The sequence below is a fragment of the Budorcas taxicolor genome, chromosome 8 (genome assembly GCF_023091745.1).
Source record: "Budorcas taxicolor isolate Tak-1 chromosome 8, Takin1.1, whole genome shotgun sequence".
NCBI classification, from domain to species: domain Eukaryota; kingdom Metazoa; phylum Chordata; class Mammalia; order Artiodactyla; family Bovidae; genus Budorcas; species Budorcas taxicolor.
This window is the reverse complement of record NC_068917.1, coordinates 28,615,907-28,643,387: the sequence shown is the minus strand read 5'-3', so window position 1 is coordinate 28,643,387 and position 27,481 is coordinate 28,615,907. Positions and strand designations below refer to the sequence as shown.

The following is a 27,481-nucleotide window of genomic DNA, read 5'->3' as shown; positions in this document are numbered from 1 at the left end:
CCGGGAAGCCCTTATCTATATAAAAGATGGAAATCCTCTCCCTGCCTCTCAGGGTTATTATAACAACAAAAACAAACCCAGATAATGTGCATAGTATACTACATGTACATATATATTCATTTACTAGATATTTATCAAGGACCTACTGTGTGCCAGAACTAAGTGGTAGGAATAAAGAAGAGAACAAGAGGGATGTGATCCCTGATTTTAGGGAAGTTACCTGGTGAGGAGTGAGAGGCAGAGAACACACAAGTAAGGTAATTTTGGGTAGTTCTAGTGCTTAGGAAGAAAGTAAAATTGGCAGCGAGCTATGTAATGATAGGCAGGGGAGTGGTGGCATGCGTGCTTTATATGGCACGTTGGAGGCCCCAGTAGGAGGTGACATTTGTGTGGAAACATGAATGACCAGAAGATAACTGTGCAGAAGTCTTCAGGTGGAGGATGTCGGGGAAAGGGAACAGCTGGGACAAATGTGCTGATGTTCCAGAGGAAGGGACCGAAGGCCAGTGTGGCCAGAGACACAGCAATCCATGGGGAGTGTGACCTCAGTGAGATAAGGAGCTAGGATGTAGGCAGCTGGCCTGAACACCTAGAGGATAGTTGGTAATGAATGGAAGCTTGAAATTTTGTTCTAACTACACTGAAAAAGTACTAGATAATCTAAGCAGAGGCACTGTGTGATCTGATTCATGTTTTAGAAAGATCACGCTCAGTTCAGTTCAGTCTCTCAGTCGTGTTCGACTCTGTGACCCCATGAACTGCAGCACGCCAGGCCTCTCTGTCCATCACCAACTCCCGGAGTTTACCCAAACCCATGTCCATTGAGTCAGTGATGTCAACCAACGATCTCATCCTCTGTCATCCCCTTCTCCTCCTGCCCCCAATCCCTCCCAGCATCAGGGTCTTCTCAGATGAGTCAGCTCTTCACATGAGGTGGCCAAAGTATTGGAGTTTCAGCTTCAACATCAATCCTTCCAATGAACACCCAGGACTGATCTCCTTTAGGATGGACTGGTTGGATCTCCTTTCAAGCGTCTTCTCCCAACACCACAGTTCAAAAGCATCAATTCTTCTGCACTTAGCTTTGTTTATAGCCCAACTCTCACATCCATACATGACCACTGGAAAAACCGTACCCTTGACTAAATGGACCTTTGTTGGCAAAGTAATGTCTCTGCTTTTTAATATGCTGTCTAGGTTGGTCATAACTTCCTTCCAAGGAGTAAACGTCTTTTAATTTCATGGCTACAGTCACAATCTGCAGTGATTTTGGAGCCCAGAAAAATAAACCCCACCACTGTTTCCACTGTTTCACCATCTATTTGCCATGAAGTGATGAGACCAGATGCCATGATCTTAGTTTTCTGAATGTTGAACTTTAAGCCAACTTTTTCACTCTCCTCTTTCACATTCATCAAGAGGCTCTTTAGTTCTCCTTCACTTTCTGCCATAAGGGTGGTGTCATCTGCATATCTCAGGTTATTGATATTTCTCCCAACAATCTTGATTCCAGCTTTTGCTTCCTCCAGCTCAACGTTTCTCATGACGTACTCTGCATTTAAGTTAAATAAGCAGGGTGACAATATACACCCTTGACGGACTCCTTTTCCTATTTGGAACCAGTCTGTTGACTCATGTCCAGTTCTAACTATTGCTTCCTGACCTGCATACAGGTTTCTCAAGAGGCAGGTCAGGTGGTCTGGTATTCCCATCTCTTTCAGAATTTTCCACAGTTTATTGTGATCCACACCGTCAAAGGCTTTGGCATAGTCAACAAAGCAGAAATAGATGTTTTTCTGGAACTCTCTTGCTTTTTCCATGATCCAGTGGATGTTGGCAATTTGATCTCTGGTTCCTCTGCCTTTTCTAAATCCAGTTTGAAAATCTGGAAGTTCACGGTTCACGTATTGCTGAAGCCTGGCTTGGAGAATTTTGAGCATTACTTTACTAGCGTGTGAGATGAGTGCAACTGTGCGGTAGTTTGAGCATTCTTTGGCATTGCCTTTCTTTGGAATTGGAATGAGAACTGACCTTTTCCAGTCCTGTGGCCACTGCTGAGTTTTCCAAATTTGATGGCATATTGAGTGCAGCACTTTCACACCATCATCTTTTAGGATTTGAAATAGTTCAACTGGAATTCTATCACCTTCACTAGCTTTGTAGTGATGCTTTCTAAGGCCCACTTGACTTCACATTCCAGGATGTCTGGCTCTAGATGAGTGATCACACCATCATGATTATCTTGGTCATGAAGATCTTTCTTATACAGTTCTTCTGTGTATGCTTGGCGCCTCTTAATATCTTCTGCTTCTGTTAGGTCCATACCATTTCTGTCCTTTATTGAGTCTATCTTTGCATGAAATGTTCCCTTGGTGTCTCTAATTTTCTTGAAGAGATCTCTATTCTTTCCAGTTCTATTGCTTTCCTCTGTTTCTTTGCACTGATCGCTGAGGAAGGCTTTCTTATCTCTCCTTGCTGTTGTTTGGAACTCTGCATTCAAATGGGTATACCTTTCCTTTTCTCCTTTGCTTTTCACATCTCTTCTTTTCACAGCTACTTGTAGGGCCTCCTCAGACAGCCATTTTGCTTTTTTCCATTTCTTTTTCTTAGGGATGGTCTCCTGTACAGGGTCATGAACCTCTGTCCATAGTTCATCAAGCACTCTATCAGATCTAGTCCCTTAAATGTAACTCTCACTTCCACTGTATAATCATAAGGGATCTGATTTAGGTCATACCTGAATGGTCTAGTGGTTTTCCCTACTTTCTTCAATTTCAGTCTGAATTTGGCAATAAGGAGTTCATGATCTGAGCCACAGTCAGCTCCTGGTCTTGTTTTTGCTGACTGTATAGAGCTTCTCCATCTTTGGCTGCAAAGACTATAATCAGGCTGATTTTGGTGTTGACCATCTGGTGATGTCCATGTGTAGAATCTTCTCTTGTGTTGTTGGAAGAGGGTGTTTGCTATGACCAGTGCATTCTCTTCCCAAAACTCTATCAGCCTTTGCCCTGCTTCATTCTGTACTCTAAGGCCAAATTTGCCTGTTACTCCAGGTGTTTCTTGACTTCCTACTTTTGCATTCCAGTCCCCTATAATGAAAAGAACATCTTTTCTGGGTGTCAGTTCTAAAAGGTCTTGTAGGTCTTCATAGAACCATTCAGCTTCAGCTTCTTCAGTGTTCCTGGTTGGGACATAGACTTGGATTACCGTGATATTGAATGGGTTGTCTTGGAAACAAATAGAGATCATTCTGTCGCTCTTGAGATTGCGTCCAAGTACTGCATTTCAGACTCTTTTGTTGACTATGGTGGCTACTCCATTTCTTCTAAGGGATTCTTGCCCACAGTAGTAGATATAATGGTCATCTGAGTTAAATTCACCCATTCCAGTCCATTTTAGTTGGCTAATTCCTAAATGTCAACATTCACTCTTGCCATCTCCTATTTGACCATTTCCAAATTGCCTTGATTCATGGACCTAACATTCCAGGTTCCTATGCAGTATTGCTCTTTATAGCATTGGACCTTGCTTCTATCATCAGTCACATCCACAACTGGGTGGTATTTTTGCTTTGGCTCCATTTCTTCATTCTTTCTGGAGTTATTTCTCCACTGATCTCTAGTAGCATATTGGACACCTACCAAACTGGGGAGTTCATCTTTCAGTGTCCTATCTTTTTGACTTTTCATACTGTTCATGGGGTTCTCAAGGTAAGAATACTGAAGTGGTTTGCCATTGCCTTCTCCAGTGGACCACATTTTTTCAGACCTCTCCATCATGACCTGTCCATCTTGGGTAGCCCTACACAGCATGGCTGTTTCATTGAGTTAGACAAGATTGTGGTCCATGTGAATGGTTAGTTTTCTGTGATTCTGTGTTAGTTTTCTGAAGATCACCCTGGCTGTCACCAGAAGAGACTATCAATGAAGGGGCAGTTGGAACAAGGAAACCAGTGAGGCTGACTGACCAGACTGACTGGTAGAGTGGTCCAGCCAGAGAACATGGCAACATCAGATTATAGCAACGATGGGCTAGTGAGATTCAAGGTATTTTTGATGTTAGAGCCAGGAGCCTTTTAGTGTCAGGAGGTAAAGTCAATAGACCCATATTAATTCAGTATCATTCTCACTGCATTCTCTCATTATCAACATCCATTAATTAGTCTCAACATTAAGTATGAAGTCACTCATCTTCACATCAGGTCATAAATAATCTCAAACATATGAATAGCGGTTAAATAAGGGAAAAAGCACATACACAATCTCAAACACATTGAATATAGGTGAAATAAGGGAAAAGATGCCTAAGCAATCAGAACAGGGAGAGCCTGTGCATATATTCAAAGGTGAACTTCTCAGAACATTCTCCAGTTTCTGTCCTTCGACATAATTCCAATAAGCTAATAACCTATGCCTAGAAGGCACAGCGGAGCCTGGTGGGCTGCCGACTATGGGGTTGCACAGAGTCGGACACGACTGAAGCGACTTAGCAGCAGCAGCAGCAGCAGCAGAAGGCAATTAAAGGGAAGAGGAGAAGAAAGAGGAATGGCTTCTGATATGAGGCAATGTGACAGTGTACACAGGAAGGAAAGGTAAATAGCTGATGAAGAAAACCCAACATGTGAGAAGCAGGTGAGAGACTCTGAAGGGCATTGGAGAATGATGGTTTTCTTCACAGTTAATGGAGGCGCAGAGGAGTGAATGCCATTGTAGACCGTCTCGCCTACAAAATGGATGAAAGAAAATGAAATCCATTTGACTTACAAAAAGTTAAGCTTTGAGTATATGAAAATTATCTCACATAGACCCTTATTTCCCCAAGGTGCTCAATAAATGTATCTTTTCATTGTATTTAATGATCATGTACATGAAGTACTGTAATTTTAGCCCCACCTGATAAAGGCCTATTAAAGTATAATGTACACAGAACTGCTACATCTGGGAAGATGGCATAGATAGATTTTCCCCTATTCTTCCTGGTAAATGCAAGTAAAATCCAGACGTTCTATGTAAAACGTAAGGAGACTGAGAGTGGAGAGGAGAAAGCAGACTGGCTAGGGTCTGTGGGTGCTGAGGAAGGACACAAGTGTGACTTCACTGGGGTGAGGGGGGGCTTGTTTGTTTGTTTGTATCATAAATCTCAAACTTGGAGCTGAAGAAGGTGGCTATCAGGAAATAAACAGAAACAGAATAAAAAGTCCCCACTAAAGCTTGCTCCCTCTACCCAAAAGACCAGGAAAGGGACAGCCTAGCAGGGCAGTGAACTCTTAGAAAATGCTGCTCTGTTTCAAACACCACAGAAAGCTGTGGGGTCCACCACTACCCATCCCAGCAAAGCCTGAATGGAAAGATTGGACTCCTCATCCGACTGGAACGTGGTTCCCCAAGACCCCTGGACAGAGAAGATGGATTTAATCCCCACAAGGGTGCAATGTGGAGAACATGGGGACCTGGGGCTTCTCTCCTCACCCTGCAGTGCCCCTCTTCCCTCTGGGGTGGTGGTAGAGGAAGCCTCCTGGAGAGTTAGGACTTTGGCCCATACCAGCAGTAACAACACCCTTCCCACAGCAGAGCTGGTGGGGAGCCAGAAGCTCTGCCCGGGCCCAGCAGTTAAGAGGAGCCCCCACATAGGTCACAGAGGAGGCCAAGTGGAGAACGTGGACTTCTGCCTCCACTGGGGAGTAACCAGGTGGCACCTCCCTCCCCCCTACCTGAGTGGTTTCAGAGAACAGCAGCTAAAACAGATTTTAATAAGGTCCAAAGTTGCAGAGCATATGAAAATGTCCAGATTCCAAATGAAAAATCACTCATCATACTAAAATCCCACTTTTATCAACACTGTTTATTCAACATAGTGATGGAAGTTCTGTATGATGAAATAATCTGAGAAAAGGAAATAAAAGGCATATACATCAAAGGGAAGGAATAAAACTGTTTTCAGAGAAATGATTGCCTTCTAAGAAAACACCAGGGATTGTAAAAAGAAAAAGTTATAGAACTAACATATGAGTTTAGTAAGTTTACACGCTGTATAAAACTCAACTGTTTCTATATACCAGCAACGAACATATGAACACTGAAATTAAAAATACATATCATTTACCATCCCTTGAAAAAAGAATAATTGGGTATAAATCTAACAAATACAAGACTTGTGTACTAGAAACTACAAAACTCTGATGAAAGAAAGGAGATATAAATAAATCGACACACAATGTTCATGGGTTGGAAGACTCAACACAGTAAAAATGTCAATTATCTCTAAAATGATGTATGTTTGTGTATTTCCTATCAAAATCACAGCAAAATTTTATAGTTGTAGATAATATTATTCTAAGATGTATGTAGAAAAGCAAAGAAACTAGAATAGCAAACAAGAATAAAGTGGGAAGAATCAGACTCAAGAATCAATTTCAAGATAATTATATAATTACAGTAATTAAGACTGTGTGGTATTGGTATCTTGAAACTGACTGGAGCAGAAGGAGAATGCAGAAGTAGAACCACAAAAATATACCCAGATGATTTTGAAAAACAGCAAAAGCAATTCAGTGGAAGAAAGATAACTTGTTCAATTAATGGTCATGGGACAATTGTGTACCCATAGGCAAAAAACAAACTTTGACCTAAATCTCATACCTTATACAAAAATTAACTCAGAATATATCACAGACCTTGCATGTATATGTATGGCTGAGTCTCTTTGCTGTCCACCTGAAACTATCACAACATTGCTAATTGACTACACTCCAACATAAAATTAAAAGTTCAAAAATAAAAATAAAGGTAAAAATCAAATGCTGACAAGAATGCAGAAAAACCACATCACTTATATATTACTGGTGGAAATGTAAAATGATACAGCCACTTGGTGAAACAGTTCAGCAGTTCCTTAGAAATCTAAACATGTAACTACCATGTGACCTAGCAATTACTCTCCTGGGCATTTTTCCCAGAGGAAATGAAGACAAATGTTCACACAAAAACTTGGAGAGGAATGTTTTTATATGCTTATTTGAATAGCCAAAATGTGGACACAACCAATGTGTCCTTCAGTAAGTAAATGGCTGAACATACCTGGTACATCCATACCATGGAATACTACTCAGCAATAAAAGGGAACAAACTGCTGATACATGCCACCATACCATGTCAGACCTGGAAGAATCTCCAGAGAGTCACTCTGAGCAAAAAAAAGCCAATCAAAAAAAGTCACATATGGTATGATTCCATTTATATAACATTCTTGAAATGACAAAAGTATAAGAAATAGAGAACAGATTAATGGTTGCCAAAGGATTAAGGCAGGGCTGGGATCAATATGAGGGATCCTTGTAGCCCTGGAAATGTAGTGTCGATGTCCTAGTCATGATATCATAAGATATCAGTAAGATACTGCCATTGGCAGAAACTGGGTAAAGAGTACACAGTATTGCTCTATGTTATTTCTTATAATGGAATCTATTAAACCTTGTCAGTTTAATGGTAAGATGTACAAGTCATCCCAACTGTTGCCTTGCTCCAGCCTCAGATTCTTCAATCCTTATTCTTTTCTGACGATTCTGTGGTAGCTAGATACGCAGATGGGTGGATGGTTTTTATAGTTACAGTCAGAAAAGGAAAACAATGATCAGTGGAAAAAGATGGGTCTATCCCTTGTTCACTGTCGATCATGATTCAAGGGAGTGCCCAAAGCCCCTCATCTAATAAAATGTCACATTCCGTCTCACCCTCAGGAAAGCCACTAGTGAAAACATCCCGAGAGATGGTGATCAACACGGAGGAGCCTGCAATCACAGTTGATGTAGGAAGCACCGTCAGAACAGTGCAAGGTGTGAATGTGACTATTAAATGCCAAGCTGCAGGTAAGAAATACATCCTTTTTTTTTAATTTATACACCTGTGGCAGATTCATGCTGATGTATGGCAAAACCAGTACAATATTGTAAAGTAAAAAAAATAATAATAATTTATTTATTTTAATTGGAGGCTAAAGCCTCTTGATGAAAGTGATAGAAGAGAGTGAAAAAGTTGGCTTAAAGCTCAACATTCAGAAAACGAAGATCATGGCATCTGGTCCCATCACTTCATGGGAAATAGATGGGGAAACAGTGGAAACAGTGTCAGATTTATTTTTCTGGGCTCCAAAATCGCTGCAGATGGTGATTGCAGCCATGAAATTAAAAGATGCTTACTCCTTGGAAGAAAAGTTATGACCAACCTCGATAGTATATTCAAAAGCAGAGACATTACTTTGCCGACTAAGGTCCGTCTAGTCAAGGCTATGGTGTTTCCTGTGGTCATGTATGGATGTGAGAGTTGGACTGTGAGAAGGCTGAGCGCCAAAGAATTGATGCTTTTGAGGTGTGGTGTTGGAGAAGACTCTTGAGAGTCCCTTGGACTGCAAGGAGATCCAACCAGTCCATTCTGAAGGAGATCGGCCCTGGGATTTCTTTGGAAGGAATGGTGCTAAAGCTGAAACTCCTGTACTTTGGCCACCTCATGCGAAGAGTTGACTCATTGGAAAAGACTCTGATGCTGGAAGGGATTGGGGGCAGGAGGAGAAGGGGACGACCGAGGATGAGATGGCTGGATGGCATCACTGACTCGATGGTCATGAGTCTGAGTGAACTCTGGGAGTTGGTGACGGACAGGGAGGCCTGGCGTGCTGCGATTCATGGGGTCGCAAAGAGTCGGACATGACTGAGCGACTGAACTGAACTGAATTACTTTACAATATTGTATTGGTTTTGCCATACATCAACATGAATCCGCCTCAAGTGTACACATGTTCCCAATCCTGAACCCCCCTCCCACCTCCCTCCCCATACCATCCCTCTGGGTCATCCCAGTGCACCAGCCCCAAGCATCCTGTCTCCTGCATCGAACCTGGACTAGTGATTCATTTCTTATATTATACGTGTTTCAATTCATTTGTTCAGATATTAATGGAACCCTGTGCTAGGTTGGGGGCTGAAAGGATAGTACAAATTCTGCTTTCAGGGAATTGTGGCTACTAGGGAAAGTCAAGCACACTCAGTCACTCTGAAAGTGGAAAATGCTACTGAAGTTGATCAGAGGAAAACTGGGATAGATGAGGGAGAAGAGGTTGTTTTTATCTCTGTCCCACGTACTGGTGGAACGTGCGCATGCAAGGATGGGGACAAAGGGTGTTCCAATGGACTAAAGAATGTAAGAAAAATCATGTAAGTAGGGAAGCTGCAGGACTTCAAGGGAAATGTGACCGCTTTGGTCTAGTGGAATCCTGGAGCTCAGAGATGGGGTGGGTAAAGGGGCTTAAACTTTAGTCACGTGGGTTGCAACTGTGCCATGGGAGACTCTGAACATTTGGATGAGGAATTCAGACAAAGCAGGTTGGAAGTGGCATTAGGGGTCATGCAGTGTATAAAATAGGTTGAAGGAAAAAAAAAAAATACTGAGACAGAGGGGCCAGTTAAGAAACCATAGTAGTTTAGGGACTTCCCCAATGGACCACTGACTGGGAATTCGCCTTGCAGTGCAGGGGACATGGGTTTGATCCTTGGTCAGAGAACTAAGACCCCACATTTTTGTGGGGCAGCTGAGCCCACATGCCACAACTAAGACTTCATGCAGCCAAATATATATATATATATATATATATATATATATATATATATATATACACACACACACACACATATACCCACAGTAGTTTAGATGGAACAGTGGTAAAGAATCTGCCTGCCCAGTAGGAGACGTGAGCTCCACCCCAGAATGGGGAAGATCCCCTGGAGAAGGAAATGGCAACCCACTCCAGTATTCTTGCCTTAGCGATGAACAGCAGTAGTTTAGAGCAGAGGTACCAGGGGCCTAAACTCAGGACAGTCGTGGTGGAAAGCTCAGGAGTGGTTGGCAGGTGTAAGACCAACAGCAACCTGGAGCTTACATTCGAAGTGGGTGGGTGGTGGTGGTTTAGTGTCTGACTCTTGTAGCCTCATGGACTGTAGCCCACCAGGCTCCTCTGTCCATGGGATTTCCCAGGCAAGAGTACTGGAGTGGGTTACCATTTCCTGCTCCAAGGGATCTTCCAAACCCAAGGATCAAACCCAGGTCTCCTGCATTGCAGGCAGATTCTTCCCTGCTGAGCCAGCAGGGAAGCTCCTCTCCGAGGTGCAGGAGTCGTTTATGAAAACAGCCAGTGCTCTTGGGCATGTGATATAAATGTTGCGCTTGGGTAGCTCTTGTAAACTCAGAGGCCTCTAGGGACCAGAAGGTCAGAAAGGGGAGGAGTAGACCAGAGGAGGTGGCAATATGCCCTTCATAAAGGCATTTACCTTCAATTTAAAAACAGAAAACACCCAAAGCTCAGCTGCCAATTCTCCCTTCCTGTGAACTGCTAGCCTGTCTGCCCTAAGGGTTTCCACTGCCACGATACAAAGGGGAAATAGATGACTCCCATGCCAGGGCCCAGCGACAGCCCCCCGATTGCTGTCCTCATCAGATATACCTTCCCATGGCACCCCAACCAACGTTCCCACGTCATACCCTGTCTGAAAAGAGGACAGGCGTTGGCACCCCCTGTTCTGGGTGTTTCTTTGTCTTAGGTCTCAGCCCCAGCTTCAGAAAGTTCACCTCCGCCTGTGATTTATAAGGCCAGAGAGAACCCATTTTAGAAGTAGGAGGAAGATCTTCTTCTGCAGCACGTTGTTTCCTAAGAACAGACAGGTCTGGTTTTCTCTGAAATCTTCTGGTAGCTCTAGGAAGCCCAAAATATAAATCTGTCCCTGTCGTAATACATTAGCTTCTTCTTGGTAAAGCATCCGTTGGCCCGTGCATCCAGCTGCCTCAGTGAAAGCCTGTAGAACTAAATCCCTTCAGGCTCTGTACTCTCAATCAGGGTGTCCCATGAATGAGTTGCCGCTCTGTACACAGACTGCTGGTGAAGGCCAGATCCTTTATGCAGGACCATCACTCCCCATCTGATCTCCAGGAACATGTGCCTTGAAGACAGCACACCAGCTGGAGATAAGATGGGTCTCCCAATATAATGGACCATATTGGGTCTCCTCTTGAGTGTTGGGACTGGTAGGACTAAAAGAGTGGGAAGCAAAGGGCAGCAAAATCAGGACTTGATCATCTGAAAGAGGTTGAGAAAACCAGAATTCAGTTGGAGAAGTATTTATCACAGGAAAACTAGAAAAGTCAAAACAGCTTTGGTCAGCTCTTCTGGGCCACCCAGCGCCATGTCTCCAACTTCACCCAGAGATTCACTCTTGGTAACCTGATAGTGAAATCCTAGGTTGTGAGGTCCAGTTTTTGCCTGGCCATGCACATTACATTACTAAAAACTTAGTTTTATTCATAGGACCATTTGTATTAATCATAGTTAAATAAAATAAATGTGTCTCTGTCATTGTGCCTTTTATTAAATAAGGTTTTTATTCAACATGGGCTTCCTTTGTAGCTCAGTTGGTAAAGAATGAGGGAGACCTGGGTTCAATCCTTGGGTTGGGAAGATCTCCTGGAGAAGGGAAAGGCTTCCCGCTCCAGTATTCTGGCCTGAGGAATTCCATGGACATGTATAGTCCATGGGGTCACAAAGAGTGGGACACGACTGAGTGACTTTCGCTTTCACTTTCACTTTTATGCAACATAGATGGGAAAGAGCCTGCTTTTGATTAAACTGTTGGTCTGTGAATTTACTGGACAAAGAAATCATTCTTGAGCTGAGTCTCCAGTCGAAATACTGACAGCTATAATACCAAATAGCAAAAGAAACTATTTTTACTTTGATGCTACAAGTGGCCTTTATGACTCTCTTGTGACATAATTTCAATGGCTATATAATAGTATATTTTAAGACTATTACATAATTTACATAGAATAACTCGTGTCCTTGCATGTTTGAGTTGTTAGCAGTTTTTCATTAAATATCTTTTGCACATGTATGCTTTCAACCTGTAAAATGCAGACTCACAAATTATTCCCAACCCTTAAACATAAAAACCATTAAACAACAAGTATAATGAGGCTTTTTCTTGGAAAGTGATTCAGTCTCTTATACCACTCCCATACTTGTTCTCTATTGGAGAAGAATTCAGAAGACGGAATGTGAGATAAGGGGTTAGAGGAGGAGGAAGAGTTTCAGTCATTGGGAATAGGACGTGCAAAGGGCCTGAGGTAGAAAGAGTATGTTGCATTTGAAAGAGTGAAATGTGGCTGGCTTGGCTGTAAGATGGAGAGGCTAGAAGACAGTAGGGTGACTTGTAGCTGAGAGGTGAGGGACAGTAGGCAGGAGCTAAATCTTATGCTTTCCTAGGTTATGGTACATTTTGGAACAGGGGAAGCTTTTGAAGACTTACCTAGGATATAAAATTGTCAGGACTAGTCATGTAGAAATAAATAGTTGAGGAGTCAATGATGGGCAGTGTATTAGCCAGGAAAGGCTAGCCTATGGTAACAGGTAGACCCCCAAATGTATAATGATGACTCAAACACAATAGAATTTTATTACTTGCCTACCTAGGAGTCCAAAGAGTGGTCCTGGTCAGCTGAAGGGGAGGGGATCTGCCCCCCCCACAGTCCTTCAGCATCCCTGGACACTGGTGGTTCTGTTATCCTGAATACATGCCTTCAAAGGTCTCCCCAAAGGTTCTCTCTACCCTGTCAGTAAGATGAGGAGAAAACAAAGTGTAGAGGATGGTTGAAATGGTTTTGAGGGTGATACTTGGCAAACCGGAACAAACGTTTTTGGCCAAGCCAGTAGCACGCATTACTGCTTCTCACATCCCTTCTTAGTCACATGGCCACTCACCGCTACCAAGGGCTGTTGGGGAATGTTGCCAGGCTGAGGAGGAGGAGGTATTAGTCGCTCAGTCGTGTCTGACTCTGTGATCCCATGTACTGTAGCCCGCCAGGCTCCTCTGTCTGTGGGATTCTCCAGGTAAGAATATTGGAGTAGGTTGCCATTCCCTTCCCCAGGGGATCTTTCCAACCCAGGGATTGAACCCAGGTTTCCTGCATTGCAAGCAGATTCCTTACCATCTGAGCCACCAGGGAAGCCCAGGCTGGGTACCCAGGAAAAAGAAGGAATATCTATCAGCATCTGTCACAGTGAGTGTGGAGAAATGTGGAAGACTACAAGCCTCCTTACCAGACTGCCATGGTTCTTTAGAATAATCGCTCAGATTGACATTTAGGTTACTATATTCTTCCCTTGTCTTGCACCAAGCCTTTAAAGAAGTTTCTAGAACTTATCATGTCAAGGTGTGCCTTTCAGTGGATGCCCCACCTGAAGATGTTGACAAGGTGTCAGGGTGCAGGCAGCCTTCCAAGTATAACAAGTGGTCTAGTTAACAGGAATATCCTATCTGGGATTTAAAAAAAGATTATTATAGCATCACCCTACCTGGCAGCTCAGTGGATATTAAAAGCACTAATCCTCATAATCAAGTCAAGTTACAGCCCATTATGACTATGCTCATTTATTGATCCTTTCAAGCAGCAGGGAGACCACTGTGTTGTTGATAAGATATGCCACAGAGCAGGAAAAGTAAAAGCAGGTCCTTTCACTTCCTATTTTAGACACAGATCATACCAGGGAGTCCAGAGTGTGGAGCCTATCCAGCTAACTTGTCAACAGTATAGCTTTGGACTTTGCTTTTCAGTAGAGTGTATTTTTTGTCATTTTTCAAACATTTCTTTCTGTAGAATGTGCTGTCATATCACAACAGGCTAGGGAAAAAATCATTTACAACCTGATAAGCTTCTCACCAAGAAGTGTACTAACAATGGATTCTAGAAACTTCCCTCCTAACAATAACCTTGATGTTATGATTGCAGTAGAAAGGTTAATTCCAAAAGCAGAAAGCATTTAAGGATTGACACCAGAGATAACACGCAGCAATTCAGAGCTTCTCACGGGAGGCAGTCTCGTATACTGGCCGACAGTGTCATGTACTTGGTAGGATGGGGTTTCATGGCATCAGATATACTGAGCTTGGATCCTTGCCTGCCATCTGTAGGTCACCGATTGGTGGCAAAGTGGAGAGGGACTCTGTCCTCATGTAATCATTCAGGAATCCAGACTAATAGTCTCTTGGGGCAGATTTCATAATCTTTTCAAGTCCCAATTTCCTCATCAGTAAAATGGGGTTGATAACAATGCTTCATGGTAACTTTGTGATTCTGTATGACATGTTTATTAAATGTCTGGCTTATAGCAAATATTCAGTTAATGTTCTTTCTCCCTCTAATGTGTTCGGGATACGTATAGCTTCTGGCCTCAGTGCATTCCTGCTGTCTCGGTGTTCTAAGCATCTTGGTTAGGCATGTGTATCTGGTTACCTTTCCAAGGGCCTCTGGCGTGTATGAGGGCTGATTATATTTTCTGAGGCATCATTGTCATGTCTTGAGAGAAAAAGAAAGAAGATGCCTCATTCCTTTTTTTTCCTGTTCCCTTGTTCCACCTTTGTAATACATCACCATCAGTCATGGCAGGGCTGTCATTCCAAAGCATCTTTTTGGTGTCATTCTCTTTAAGGCACACAATCCCAGGCAGGAATCCTTCAAACTGTGACACCAGCAGCATTGGTAAATTATTGATGCAGGTCTGTGTTTGAATGAGTCTAGAAGAGGTTTGCTACTCTGTCACAGAATGGTCCTTGTAACATGCAGCACTTCCCTCAGCACTGCGGTCACTCTGTAGGCCCAGTTTTACAGAGATTGGAGGTCCCTTCCATCTACCTTCATTATTCTGAACATGTCCATTTCTCCCATGAACTCCCCTGCTCTCAATTGAGGGATTCAGCTCTATTGGTAAAGACTCTGTTTTGTCCTGTTAAACAGACTTGATTTCATAAGGGCATGAGGCCAAGAGTGATGGCAAGAATGGAAGAAGCTTACACCCACTTCCTGGAAATGTGAGAAATGGCTCCATCCCTGGGTCATCTCTTTCCCTCCTCCTCCTTCTCTTCCTCACCATCCCTGTCTCTCCCCCTGGCTACCCTGACCAAAGAAGGTCACTTAGGGGAGCAGCAAGTCTGGCTGTGGCAGCTGACCATGTAAACACAAAGTTGGCCCTGGAGACACCCAAGTCGTGGCCTACGGGCACTGTCATGGAGACAGCATTCACCCCCACCGTCTCCTGGTGGAACTGACAGCCCACTCGTCCCTGTCTCTTACTCTGCCTCCTCGCTCTAGGACAGCCTCAGTTCCTATCAGGGATTGTGCACTTGCTGCCCACAGACCCCGTCCAAGGCAGGTGCCACTGACAGGTACTATGTGTGAGCAGTTTATGGTGAGGGGAAAAGGGTGAATACTTGCAGAAGCTGGTTTGTAGAACCTCATTTTTCCTTGCATTTTCAGGAGAGAAGTGATGTGGGTGGGTGAGTGGGGGGTGTTTATTCAACTTTCTTTCCAGAGGCTTTCTCCTGAAGGCTATGGAATTTTTTTTTTTCCTCCCAACGTGAAAACAGAGCTCAGGGTCCACAGTCTAAGCTGGCATGGCCGGGCATCATGATGCTCTTGCTCTCCCTAGTGGTGTTGCAATGAAAAATCAGCCTTTCTGCCTCTCACCTGCATCTTTACTCCAGGTGTGTTTAGAGACAATAACACCAGCCTGGCCCCTCTCATGCACCTGAGCGTCAAGTATCAGAGTGTGTGCCCCTCTCTGATGGATCAGGGCTGTGGTGCCCAAGTCTCCCCCTCTTTTAACAGATCTGCCTCCAGCCAGTCTGCCAGTCCCTAGGGATCCACATTTAATTATGGGTAATCTGCACTACGATGAAAAGAGAGGACCAGAGAGTCACTCTCCTGCTCCTTATAGACAGGGAGAGAAAAGCTCTAGAGATTGGCCAAATGCTTGGGCCGCCCTCCATAGGCTATCATTCCACTACTGGAAACCATACCTGAAGCAGCAGGACAGCCAGGACACCAGTGAATTCATGCAGGATAGTTCATTGTTAATGAGGCAATAGGAGAGCACTCTCCCAGCCAGCCCCACTTCCTGCCATTGGGATCCCGGGAGCAGCAAGTGCTCCAGGGCTCGTGATGAGAGCTGGCTCTTTCAGAGGAGGCTCTGAGTACATTTTATTCGTCAGAGACAAGCAGTGGGTACACAGGTGATGCCATGAAGGTATCTGCATTCTCAACTGTAGGCTGCCCACGAAGGGTAAGGCTGCCCCTACCCCAAGGGCAAAATCCATCCCCAGCTCTGAGAAAGTACAGGACTAACGTTCCAGCTCTGCCTATTCTGGGTTTTGACCCCATTTACCTGGATTTGGCTTTCTAAACATGCTCCGGATACATGTCCACAAGTTTCATGAGCAAACATTGTGAGCTAAGTCAAGAAGCTAGAAAGTACAGAAACAGAGCTGTCCACTCCCTGGAGACTGTGAATTAACGCCACATGGTTCCTGTCTCTCAGCTCACTAGAGCTGGGCTTCCCACGGAGCCTCCTATGCAGACCATCTCAGCAGGCTTGTCCTAAACTGAGGACTGCTTACCAGCATGCCACCCACGGGGAAACTTCCTCAGGAATGAAAGCCGTTCGCTTGTCGTAGTCAACTCAGGCTGCTCCAACAAAATACCACAGATTGTGCAGCTCAAACCACAGAAGTTTGTTTCTCAGGGTTCTGGAGGCTGAGAATTCCAAAATCAATGTGCCAGACCATTCAGTCCCAGAGGAGGACTCTCTCCCTGGCTTGCAGACAGCTATCTTCTTGCTGTGTCCTCTCATGATGGAGGGAGGGAAAGAGAGAGAAAAAGGGAAGGGAAAAGAATGAGAAAGAGAGGGCCTCTTCTTATAAGGGCACTGATGCCATCACAATGGCCACTGCCTTCAGGAGGACTCCATCTAAACCTAAAAATCTCCAAGACCTCATCTCCTACCACATCACCCTGAGGGTGGTTAGGACTCCAACATACGAATTTGTAGAGGACACAAGCACTGAGCCCCTAACAGTCCTTGAGGACAGAGCCTAACTTCCGAAGACAGGAGCCCCACCCCAGTTCAGACGTGCGCACTTTCCCCAGCTCTCTCAATAATGAACTTGAACTGCGGAGAGAGCAGAGTACTCCCTTTTGGTCTCTCTTTTTCTTTGGTGATGAACCTCATGCCACGGTTCCATCTCCGCTTTTTCCAAGAAAATACTTAGGCCTCAAAAAATACAAGCTTGTTTTCTACATAGAGTGCTGGTAAGGATCTAGCAGCTTTCATTTGTCTGGTTCGTGAATATATTAATATTCTGTAGCTTTTAACTTTCTTGTTGTCCAGTCACTCAGTCATGTCCAACTCTTTGTGACCCCATGGACCCCATTTAACCTTCTACCGAGGTATAATGTCTATACCGAAAAGTGCATATGTTGTAAAGGTCCCAAGCCCACCAAACATAGTCCCCAAGTCAAAAGACAGCTACTAGCAGCCAGGTTCCTTGTCCCCACTTTCAGCGACAGCACCTTCCTTCCATCTGCGTCCCTCAGAGGAACCCCCCGCTCTGACTGCTGACAACGGGGACTGATGTTACCAGCTTTTCTTTTCTACGTTCAGAAATGAAATCATACAGTGTATGCTGTTTCGAGTCTGCCTTCTCTTATCCTGCATTAGGTTTGTTTCATTTAGTTGTCAAGTTAATCATTTTCACTGATACATAGATTTCATTCTTAGGTGTTTTCTCCAAAGGCTTTTGGTTCACTCCTTGCACCCTGGCAAGTGCCTTTCTCAGCTGCCCTCTTCCTCTTCTTTTAACCAGTCTTTCCCTTCCTGCCTTATCTCTGGAAGCTCTTAAAAGCAAAAGATCTCAAGACAGCCTGAGAGGCCAGAGACCTGTTTAGTTTGGCCAAAGGAGCATAGAAGACGCCCAGGCAGATGCTTCCTGCAGAGCAGCTCTGGGGCGGGTCCACCAAGAGGCTATAAATATCTCCAGGTCACCTGAATGTGGTGGCTGATGCATTTTTTTTTTTTTTCCTCCTAGGTGTGCCTGAAGCTGAAGTCACATGGTTCAGAAATAAAAGCAAACTGGGCTCCCCTCCCCCTCTGCACGAGGGCTCCTTGGTGCTTACAGCTGTGTCCTCCTTGGATCAAGGCCTGTACTCCTGCAGGGCCGCCAATCTACACGGGGAGCTGACTGAGAGCACTGAGCTCCTGATTCTAGGTAAACACCATGAGGCTGGCCACCCCCGGTGGACCCCACTGGGATGACTCTCTGACCCACCCTCACCTCCTCCTGGCCCTGATCCAATTAAATGCATGAAGGTAAAATGGATATTCCTTCCCTTTTCCCCACCTTAGGGCCTCCCAGTAGAGAGAACACAAACCAAGGGGCCAAGCAAACCAAGCAGAGGTCAGCTGGAACCCTGGGTCTACCACTTACTCACTGTGTGACCTTGGGCAGTCACTTAACCTTGCTAAGCCGTAGATCCTGGTCTCTGTGTAGAAAACAAGATTGCCCATTGTGGGCAGGCAGGGGAGGTACAAATAGAGATAACAGGCAGTTTCTTAACTCCTTCTATATTAAGGACTGCTTTGAGATTCAGACAAAAACTATAGACTACCTTGCTGAGAAAAATTCATATGTACAAAATTTCTCGTATAATTTTGGGAAGTTCATACTCGAGCCCACCTTAAGTGCACATGTGTACCCCTCTCCTTAGTCCAGTGCAGCTGCTATAGCAAAACAGCCGCAGATCGGATGGCTTACATGGAGAAGGAAATGGCACACTCCATTGTTCTTGCCTGGGCAGTCTCACGGACAGAGGGGTCCATGGGGTCACAAAGAGTCAGCCAGGACTGACCAACTGAGCGCAAGTGGCTTAGACAACAGAAGTTTGTTCTTCACATGTCTAGAGACTGGAAGTCTAGAATCCAAGTGCCTTCATGGTCAGACTCTGGTGAGGCCCCCTCCATGGCAGCAGGATGGTGGCTTCTTACTGCACCCTCGTATAGCAGAAAGGACAAACAAGCTCTCGGGGGTCTCTGTTATAAGGGCTCAGGGTCTCTGTTATAAGGATCCTAATGTCAATCATGAGGGCTCCGCCTTCCTGACATAATCATCTCCCAAAGGCCCCACCTCCTCTTATCATTACCTTGAAGGGATTAGGATTTCAACATATGTATTTGGGGGACCCAAACATTCAGACAGTAGCACCACCAGACAGAAGGACCCCTGATTAAAGAGTCTAACACAGTTCCTGGCATTAAATCGTTATTTAAAAATAATAGCAATTGCCGGGACACCATCCAGCACTCACTGATGCCCAGGGCTGGACTCAGTCATATTGCATCTATACCGAGATTCAGACTCTGCTTCTCTTCCCAGCAGAGGGTGGGCATTGGTCAGGGGTGGGTAAAGAAGCTTGTTTTTGTCTTCTTTTTTAAAAAGGCAGTTATTAGAGGGGACTTCGTTTATGGCCCAGTGCTTAGGACTTCACCTTCCAGTGCAGAGGGTGCAGGTTCGATCCCTGATCGGGGACCTAAGATCCCACATGCCTTGCAGTCAAAAAACCGAAATGTAGAACAGAAGCAATATTGTAACAAATTCAAGAAAGACTTTAAAAATGGTCCACATGAAAAAAAAACTTTTAAAAAAAAAGGCAATTATTAGAGCATGTATGCTAGTTATCTCACTAAGAAAGAGCCATCATTCTTGGTGGGGGGCAAAGATGAGAAATACGAATAATTACATGCCACAATATGTATATTATGGCCTTCCACAAGGGAAAGTAAATAAACTTTACTCATATTTTCACACCCCAGAGATGATATAGCAAAGCATAGAGTCTACCCCTGCCCACTCAGATTTCACAGAGACCCACGTGGGTCTTCCTGTCAACAGTGGCTGCATAAACCTCCAGTCATATTAGGAAGCCACAGAAAATCAGCTCCGTGGAGGATGTCATTTGTTTTGTGTTGGGTTTCTTCTGGCTGAGCTGCTCGTCTGGAGCCCAGGGCCCCAGACTGTTGCCCCACACTGAGTTATGCTGCTTACTGTGGGGATTTCCTCTCTAATAACCTTCCTGATCACCTCTGCTAACAGAGATGAACATGTAGGAAGTGTGGCTGCTAACGTAGCTCTGCCTATGAAGTGTGTATGCTCTGGGAGCCAAAACTGTAGCATTCCAACGCTAATTCAGTGTAACCGTGAACGTGGAGTTTGAAGAGCATGAAGTCTTCCCATTTTAATCAAACTGGATGGGGAAAAAAAAACCCACACTATTTAGGTTCTTAATTTCCTCAATTAGAAGTCCTGTTTATTCATCAAAGTTTGTTAGTTTTTATGGACATAGGAATAGTATTTCCTATTCTATTTGGTACTTTATGGACATAGGAGTAGTATTTCTCCTTTTTTTTTTTAATCAGCCCCAAATGTGGCTTAATGTTTAAATGAGGGATTTCATGTGTAAAGCTGAGGTTTCATGAGGCCCATGACTTAACCTGTGTTGTGGAGGACTGAATTGTCATGAGGCCAACTTTCATTCATGGGTTCATATAGCCACTGAATGGCTGTTCATTAAGTGTTGCCACTGAGTCCCATGTAGAGCTTTAGGATAAACACAGGAGGTGACTTCTGTCCTTGGGGAATTGACAGTTTCCCTCAAAAGATTAGCTGGACATTCGAAGAAGTAAACTATGACGGAAGCTGTAAGGACATTAGGAGGGGCTGACATTTGGCCCAGAAAGATCAATGGTTTTAAAGATGGGCCATAACCTCCCCTTTTGGCTATTAATAAATAAGCAAAGCCTTCTTGAATTATAATACTCTTGAAGGAGTATCCCATTTCTGTATTATTGGGGGAACTCCATTTCCCTCAATATTCAATTTCAATATATTTGAAAGAATATTAAAAAGGATGAGAGAAAAGAGAGTCTAACTTGGAAAAAAACTATATCAGTATCAATTCCTAAAACCATGGTATATCAAAGTAGAAAGAGACCTTGGAAATGATGAGGGTTGTTTTTTTAAAAAATCATTTTTAGATGAAGAAACTAAAGCTTAGAGGGACTGTGACTTGCCCAAGTTAGTGAATGAAAGAGCCATGCTCAAATTGAGTTCCTGAATCCAATCACGATGTTTTTACCCTACACCACGTAAAGAATATTTTCAAATTATATAGACTATATATAATGTCTTTATAATGTTGAATTTTTATATATAAGTATGTAAGCTTATTACTGCTTTCTGTATATGATGGTCTTTGCAGTCAAAGGCAGAGTAGACAGAAGGCATGTTTCTGAAGTAGATCCAGGCCCCACTGTGACTGACTTCTTTACCACTTCTAACAAGTACTGAACACGGTGACAAGCACACAGCAGGCCCTCTCTGAACGCTGCTGAAATGACCATCAATTACAAGGACAACCTTTCTGCTTCTCTTTCCACTCCAACAAGTGCTCTAGAGAAAAAGGCGGGAGTTGGTGTTGGATATGAATTGCAGTGCGCAAGGAGACTCGGGAAGAAGCGGGAGCAGAGTCCTGCTTCTTTCTCAGCAGATTGTGGGATCATCCTACCACTGCATTCAACAGCTGCTTGCCTCTTTATTTGCTCAAGGAAATTCATAAGCCACTGTGTTTCCCTTTCTGTCACTTTTAGCTCTGGTTAACTAACTCCTGGTTACATCAGCCCTGAATCATGACAAGATTTTGACTAACACATCACCCCTGAACTGCTTCTCTGGTCTTACTTAGACATAAAAACCCAGATCACAAAGTGAATCCCTAACCTCCCAACTGTACCCCTTCCTTCCCAGAAAAAAGCCACTCACAGGATCTTTAGAAATAAGAAATTCTTGTGACTTATCCCTGCCTGTAGGGACAATAACAAAGTTCCTCCCTCTAAAGGTCGTTTTAAGAGTTAAATGAAACAAGGAATAAAAATTATTTTAGCACAGGACTTGGCATATAGTTCTGAAGAAGCTTTGGCTTTTTCAAAGTGTCTTTATAATATAGTTTCAATTAGCTATGTGTTTATAGAGCACCTGTGGCAGAAAGTGGTATACAGTAAGGAAGGAACTCCAGAAATCAACATGCCTGATTCTTATCACTGACTGTACAGTTTTGGGCATCAAGTATTATGTTTGAAATTCAGACTCACCTTGATGGGAACACCTTCTCTCTAGGCAAAGTGATGTTAGAGGTAATAATAGTAACACCTGCCTTACACGTGGACACACTTCCGTGCGTGCCTGCCTCTCCCTGTCCCCTTAGCACAGCCTTTATGCTTTAACCCGCCTGACGCCCCATCCTCCTTCTCACAGAGCCCCCCCACGTCCCCACACAGTTGGACGACATCAGGGCCCTGCTCTCAGCCACTGGACTGAACCTTCCTTCGGTGCTGACGTCTCCACTGGGAACACAGCTGGTCCTGGATCCTGGGAATTCTGCTCTCCTTGGTGAGTCCAACCCTCTGGAACACTGGGCAGAAATCCAGGGCTGGACAGGATTTATGGATGGGTGACTGCTTGCAGGTGGGAGGGAGGCAGAAGTGGGGGGTGGCCAACAGGAAATCACTAAATTGTGTACAGAATCCAGATTTACCAGTGGAAACTTGGCTGACTTTCCATATGAGGTGAATTCAGTTCTTAGTTTGGACCTGAGCCTGGCCAGAGTCCGAAAGGGCTCCTCTCTGAATCCTCTTGGGCTGGTGCCACAGTCCAGATCCTCTCAATCAGACTGATGATGCTGGACTTAGAGAACAGATACAGCAGTGAAAAACAGCTCCTGCATCTCTTCTCCCCATCACCAGCTGTATCCCAGTACTCCTCCATGACCTCTTCTTACCTCAATAGAGCTGTAACCAGCTTTCAACAAGAAAACTGCGGTATCAGTACCTCCCTTAATCCAGGCAGTCTATGTAAACCTCCTTCTGTAGGTAGGGCCTAAAAACAACCCAGACTCCTCAAGGCAAGTGTTTCAGTAGCTCCACCAGGGGCACCTTCCCTGTCATCTGTCACTGGGAGCCTACACCCAGTTATTGCCCATGAGGCTGACACCTTGTAGCAGAAACTCGCTCTAGGGCATCCCCGTTCTGGGCCCCTCACTCCAGAGCCGTGGGGATGCCAGAGCAACCTCCACCCTCAGCATGACCCCTAGATATGGTCTAGATGGAAAAGAATTCTTCTGCCTTCAAAGGCCTGGGAAAAACAGGCCTACAAAATGGAAAAAGTCTTCATGCTAACTGTATGTGGCCCCAGATGTTGGTCATGGCAGCTAGAATTCTTCCCTTGACTCAATGTTGAAATTTCCTCTACTCTTCTCTGTGCCAGCTAACAGGGGACAGGAAGCCAGTGGTTTCTCAGTAATATTGATCATAACTTATCAGCATGGCCACAAGGCTTGGTATCTTTAAGGTTATAGCACAGAAAGATCACCTTCAGTTTTTGATAACATCTAAAATTAGCAAAGAATGCATACAGGCATATGGCAAAAGCTTCTGGTTTTTCTGTTTCTGATCTGGATAAAACTAAAACATAGATATAGTAATGAGTAGCCCTATTCTGTTTCTCATAACAAACTTGGTATTGAGTTTTTTCCACATCATGTTGATCAGAATTCATAGGCATTTAAACCTGCTTATTTTTTTTATTTTGGCATTATGAATGGTAAATTTATTCCAGATTAAATGTGTGCATTGTAAACTTTTATTTTAGGTTCATCACCATGAGAGAGTGTCATAACTTACTATCATTGCCCAGTCGTTAACAGGGTGTGCAGCAATTGCTTATTTTCAAGTTCAATAACTCTTGGATTGCTCAGGTGCCGTTAAGCATGCCGGAAAAGTTAACCTGCTCATATTTTCCCATGATAGCTTTACTTTCTTTCTCCCTTATTCTGGAATAATATTTTGTGTCATTTTAGCCATGGGCAATAAGAATTTATTGTGCTTTAAGCTGCTGAATTCCATTCCTAGTTTATGGTGCTTTGTTACCTTAGGCTGGTATTTAAATCTAATGGTTAAGAACACCTTAATGTCCTTGTTCACATTCAGACCACTCCACCTGAGTATCAGAGGCAGTATCCATAAAGTCCCTGAATGCAATAAAGTCCATATAAGCAATATGGACTTGGGAACACCATAGAGCTAAGAGAGAGCCACGTGGAATTGTGGAGATGAGTTAGGGAATGGTGTCAGGTATCAGGACCCTGAGAAACAGGTCGCTGGAGACAGGCCAGAGCCTCATTGTTCTGTTTTGATGCTGAGCACTGAAGGGTGGGGGTGGGGATTCAAATAGACACAAAGGGAAGAAAACAAGCCATGAACCCAGAGATTAAAACGTGTGGGATGTGCATCAGGTGTCTGTTCAGGAACAGCTGTAAGACCCCACTGCTTTAAGGCAGCTCAGCTGGGATAGAAACTAGGCCTTCACAGGGAGCAAGCCTCAGCCAGAGCTTGTCCACACAGGTGTGACTCCAACCCTTACCACAAGCGTTCTAACAGCCTCCCGTCCGTCACAGGCCTCCCTGGCTAGTGACTCAGCATGATCTGTTTGCCCATATGTTCCCCTTTGATCTAGCTCCCATCCCTAGCTCCTGTTGGTGGCTCTTTCTGACCAGAGTGTATATTCTGGATATAGGAAATAAGCCAGAGGCCAGAGAGGGTATTCTGTGAAGGACTGCTCAGAGTGATACATAGCATCAAATTATGGAGGACCTTAATTATTAGAGGCTTCCCTGGTGGCTCAGATGGTAAAGAATCTGCCTATGATGCAGGATACCCAGGTCTGATCCTGAGTCAGGAAGATTCCCTGGAGAAGGGAATGGTAACTCACTCCAGGATTCTTGCTGGAGAATTCCATGGGCAGAGGAGCCTGGTGGGCCACAGTCCATGGGTCACAAAGATTCAGACACAACAGTTTAATTATTAGATATAGGGGGTAAATTTTCTATGTGAGAAATGAGGAGAGATCTTTAGAGTTTTTTTAAGTAAAATGATGTAGTTAAAGTAATATTTGAAATAATTAACCTGACATTCTGTAAGAGTAGGTAATCAATAGTAGGAGAGATTTAATGAAGAAACACTAGGTTGAGGGTAACAGATTTTCTAGACCAGGATGAAAATAAGTGGGAAACATATTTGTTAATCACCCCTTCCACAGCCAAGACAACCCCTAATCAATCATGACACTCACTCAGTTCAGGCTCTGCCTTGGAATTCGTTTTAACATTCCAACCAAGCATGTGGCAATTGATATATAGGATAAAAGCATTTGCTAACCCCATCGTAGCCAGTGAATGTGGAGATTCATGTGTGTGTATTTCTCCCAACTACAATCTGCTACAACAGATTCAAAGAACTCCATGGTTCTGTGACTCAGGGACAGTAACTCATGGGCTGGATTCTTGTGTTTTCATGAGAGGAAGGGGAGAAGGGAGATTTGAGGGTTTTAAAGCCATATGTCAGCATCAACTCCTTCTCCATAACGGTTTGAGTGTTAAGATTCCCAGAGGGTGAGTCCACTCCAGAAATGGCTGTTTTGGTTTTCAGATAGTACAGCATTGATTTCACTTCAAGCCACTGTTACAGCTTTCAAGAAGGAATGTTGATTGAGTGACACAGCCGTGGGCTCATTTGAGCCTCACTTTCTGTAACTGTAAATGAAGTCTTCAGATGAGTGGGTCCTTGCCACCCTCATACCCTTTGGTGTCTGACCCAGACATGGAAAATGTCCAGTGGAGGCTCGGCTGAGCAGAGTTGACCCAGTCTAACTGAATCCCTTGTCCCAGGCAAGGCAGATGCTAATTTTTTTGTCCTTTTTTTCCAGCTGTTCTTTGTGCAGGGAGGCCTAAAGTGCCAACTGCTGTGGGAGGCAAGACCAGCACCACAGCCTTGCACCACAGCACCTGTGGTGGTCCAGACCCAAGCAGTAGCCTACAGGGTTCCATTTTCAGAGCAGCAGCATCTCAGGCCTCCCCACAGCACCTAAACCCTTTTGCAGCCTTCTGTTAAATATTTCTTTTGGCCACTAAGGCCCAAGACTAATATTCCTCACAGTATCATTTATAGGGTATTACCATTGATATTTTTTGAAAACTAACTTTTGTTGGAGTTTTTATTATAACTGTGATACATCTTCATTGTAGAGCAATTAAAAAATAGAAAAAAAGAGAAAATGAGCATCATCTATAATTACCTAGCCCAGAAGTAACCAGCACAAGTATCTTTTTCCTAGTCATTAATATATACATTATATAGTTTTATCTAAAATGAAACTGTACTCTAAGTACTGCTTGTAACATATTTCACTTAATGGTGTTTATACATAGTAATTTGTACCTCTTAATCCCCTAGTGGTGGTGTAGTCGCTAAGTCGTATCTGACTCTTGAGACCCCATGAATTGTAGCCTGGCAGACTCTTCTATCCATGGGATTCTCCATGCAGGAATACTGGAGTGGGTTGATATTTACTTCTCCAAGGGATACGTGTGTACGTAAAGTTGCTCAGTTGTGTCTGACTCTTTGCAACCCCATGGATTGTAGCCCACCAGGCCCCTCAGTCCATGGAATTTTCCAGGCAAGAGTACTGGAGTGGGTTGCCATTTCCTTTTCCAGGGGCTCTTCCCAACCCAGGGATGAACCCAGGTCTCTTTTGTCCCCTGCACTGGAAGGCAGGTTCTTTACCACTAGCGCCACCTATAAGCCCCTACTCCTATCTTGTCCCTCCCCTCTACTCTCTCCCCATTGGTAACCACTAGTTTGTTCTTTATATCTGGGAGTCTGCTTCTGTTTTGTTCTATTCATTTTTGTAAGAGATAACATACAGTATTTGTCTTTGACCCATTTCACTAAGCATAGTGTCCTCCAGGTCCATACATGTTGTTGCAAATGGCAAAAATGCATTCTTATTTGTGGCTGGCTAATATTCCATTGTATAGACATACAACATTTCTTTATCCATTCATCTGTTGAGGGACACGTAGGTTGCTTCCGTGTCTTGTCAATTGTAAATAATAATGCTGTGAATATTGGGGTGTGACATGTAAGTTTTTTAATAGCCTTTTTGAGAGATAATTGACATATAATAAGTGATACATATATAAAGTCTAAAATTTGATGTTTTGATATATGGATGCACCTATGAAGCCATCACCAAAAGCAACATAATGATCACATTCATCATTCTCTAAAGTTACCTTGTACCCCTTTGTAACTGTTCCTTCACACCCCTACCCAGCCCCAAGTAACTACTCATCTGCTGTCAGTATAGAATAGATTGTTATTTTAAAAAAAAAGAAAAAGAAAAAGAGGAATCATACTGTGGGGAGCTTGGCTTCATTCGCTCGGGACAGTTATCTGGACATTCACCCGCACTGTAACTTACATCAATAGCACATTTCCTTCTTTTGTTGATTGGTGATCATTGTACAGATGCACTGCAGCTAGTTCGGCCACTCACCTGAGGGAGGAGAATGGTCATCTCCCATTTCTGGGCATTACAAACGAAGCTGCTGAGTGCATTAAAGGGCTAGTCTTTGTATGGACACATGCTTTCATTTCTCTTGATTAAACA

General features: G+C 43.8%; 1 protein-coding gene across 1 annotated transcript in view; it reads left to right on the top strand.

Annotated features, from left to right (window-relative positions):
• The window catches only part of ADAMTSL1 (ADAMTS like 1), a 1,100,541-nt gene that overhangs the window by 987,681 nt on the left and 85,379 nt on the right, over window positions 1–27,481 (top strand). Inside the window, exons 22-24 of the mRNA XM_052645042.1 lie at window positions 7,736–7,864; window positions 17,954–18,133; window positions 22,232–22,366. Coding sequence (XP_052501002.1) covers window positions 7,736–7,864; window positions 17,954–18,133; window positions 22,232–22,366 — 444 coding nt within the window. The remainder of the gene's footprint in view (window positions 1–7,735; window positions 7,865–17,953; window positions 18,134–22,231; window positions 22,367–27,481) is intronic.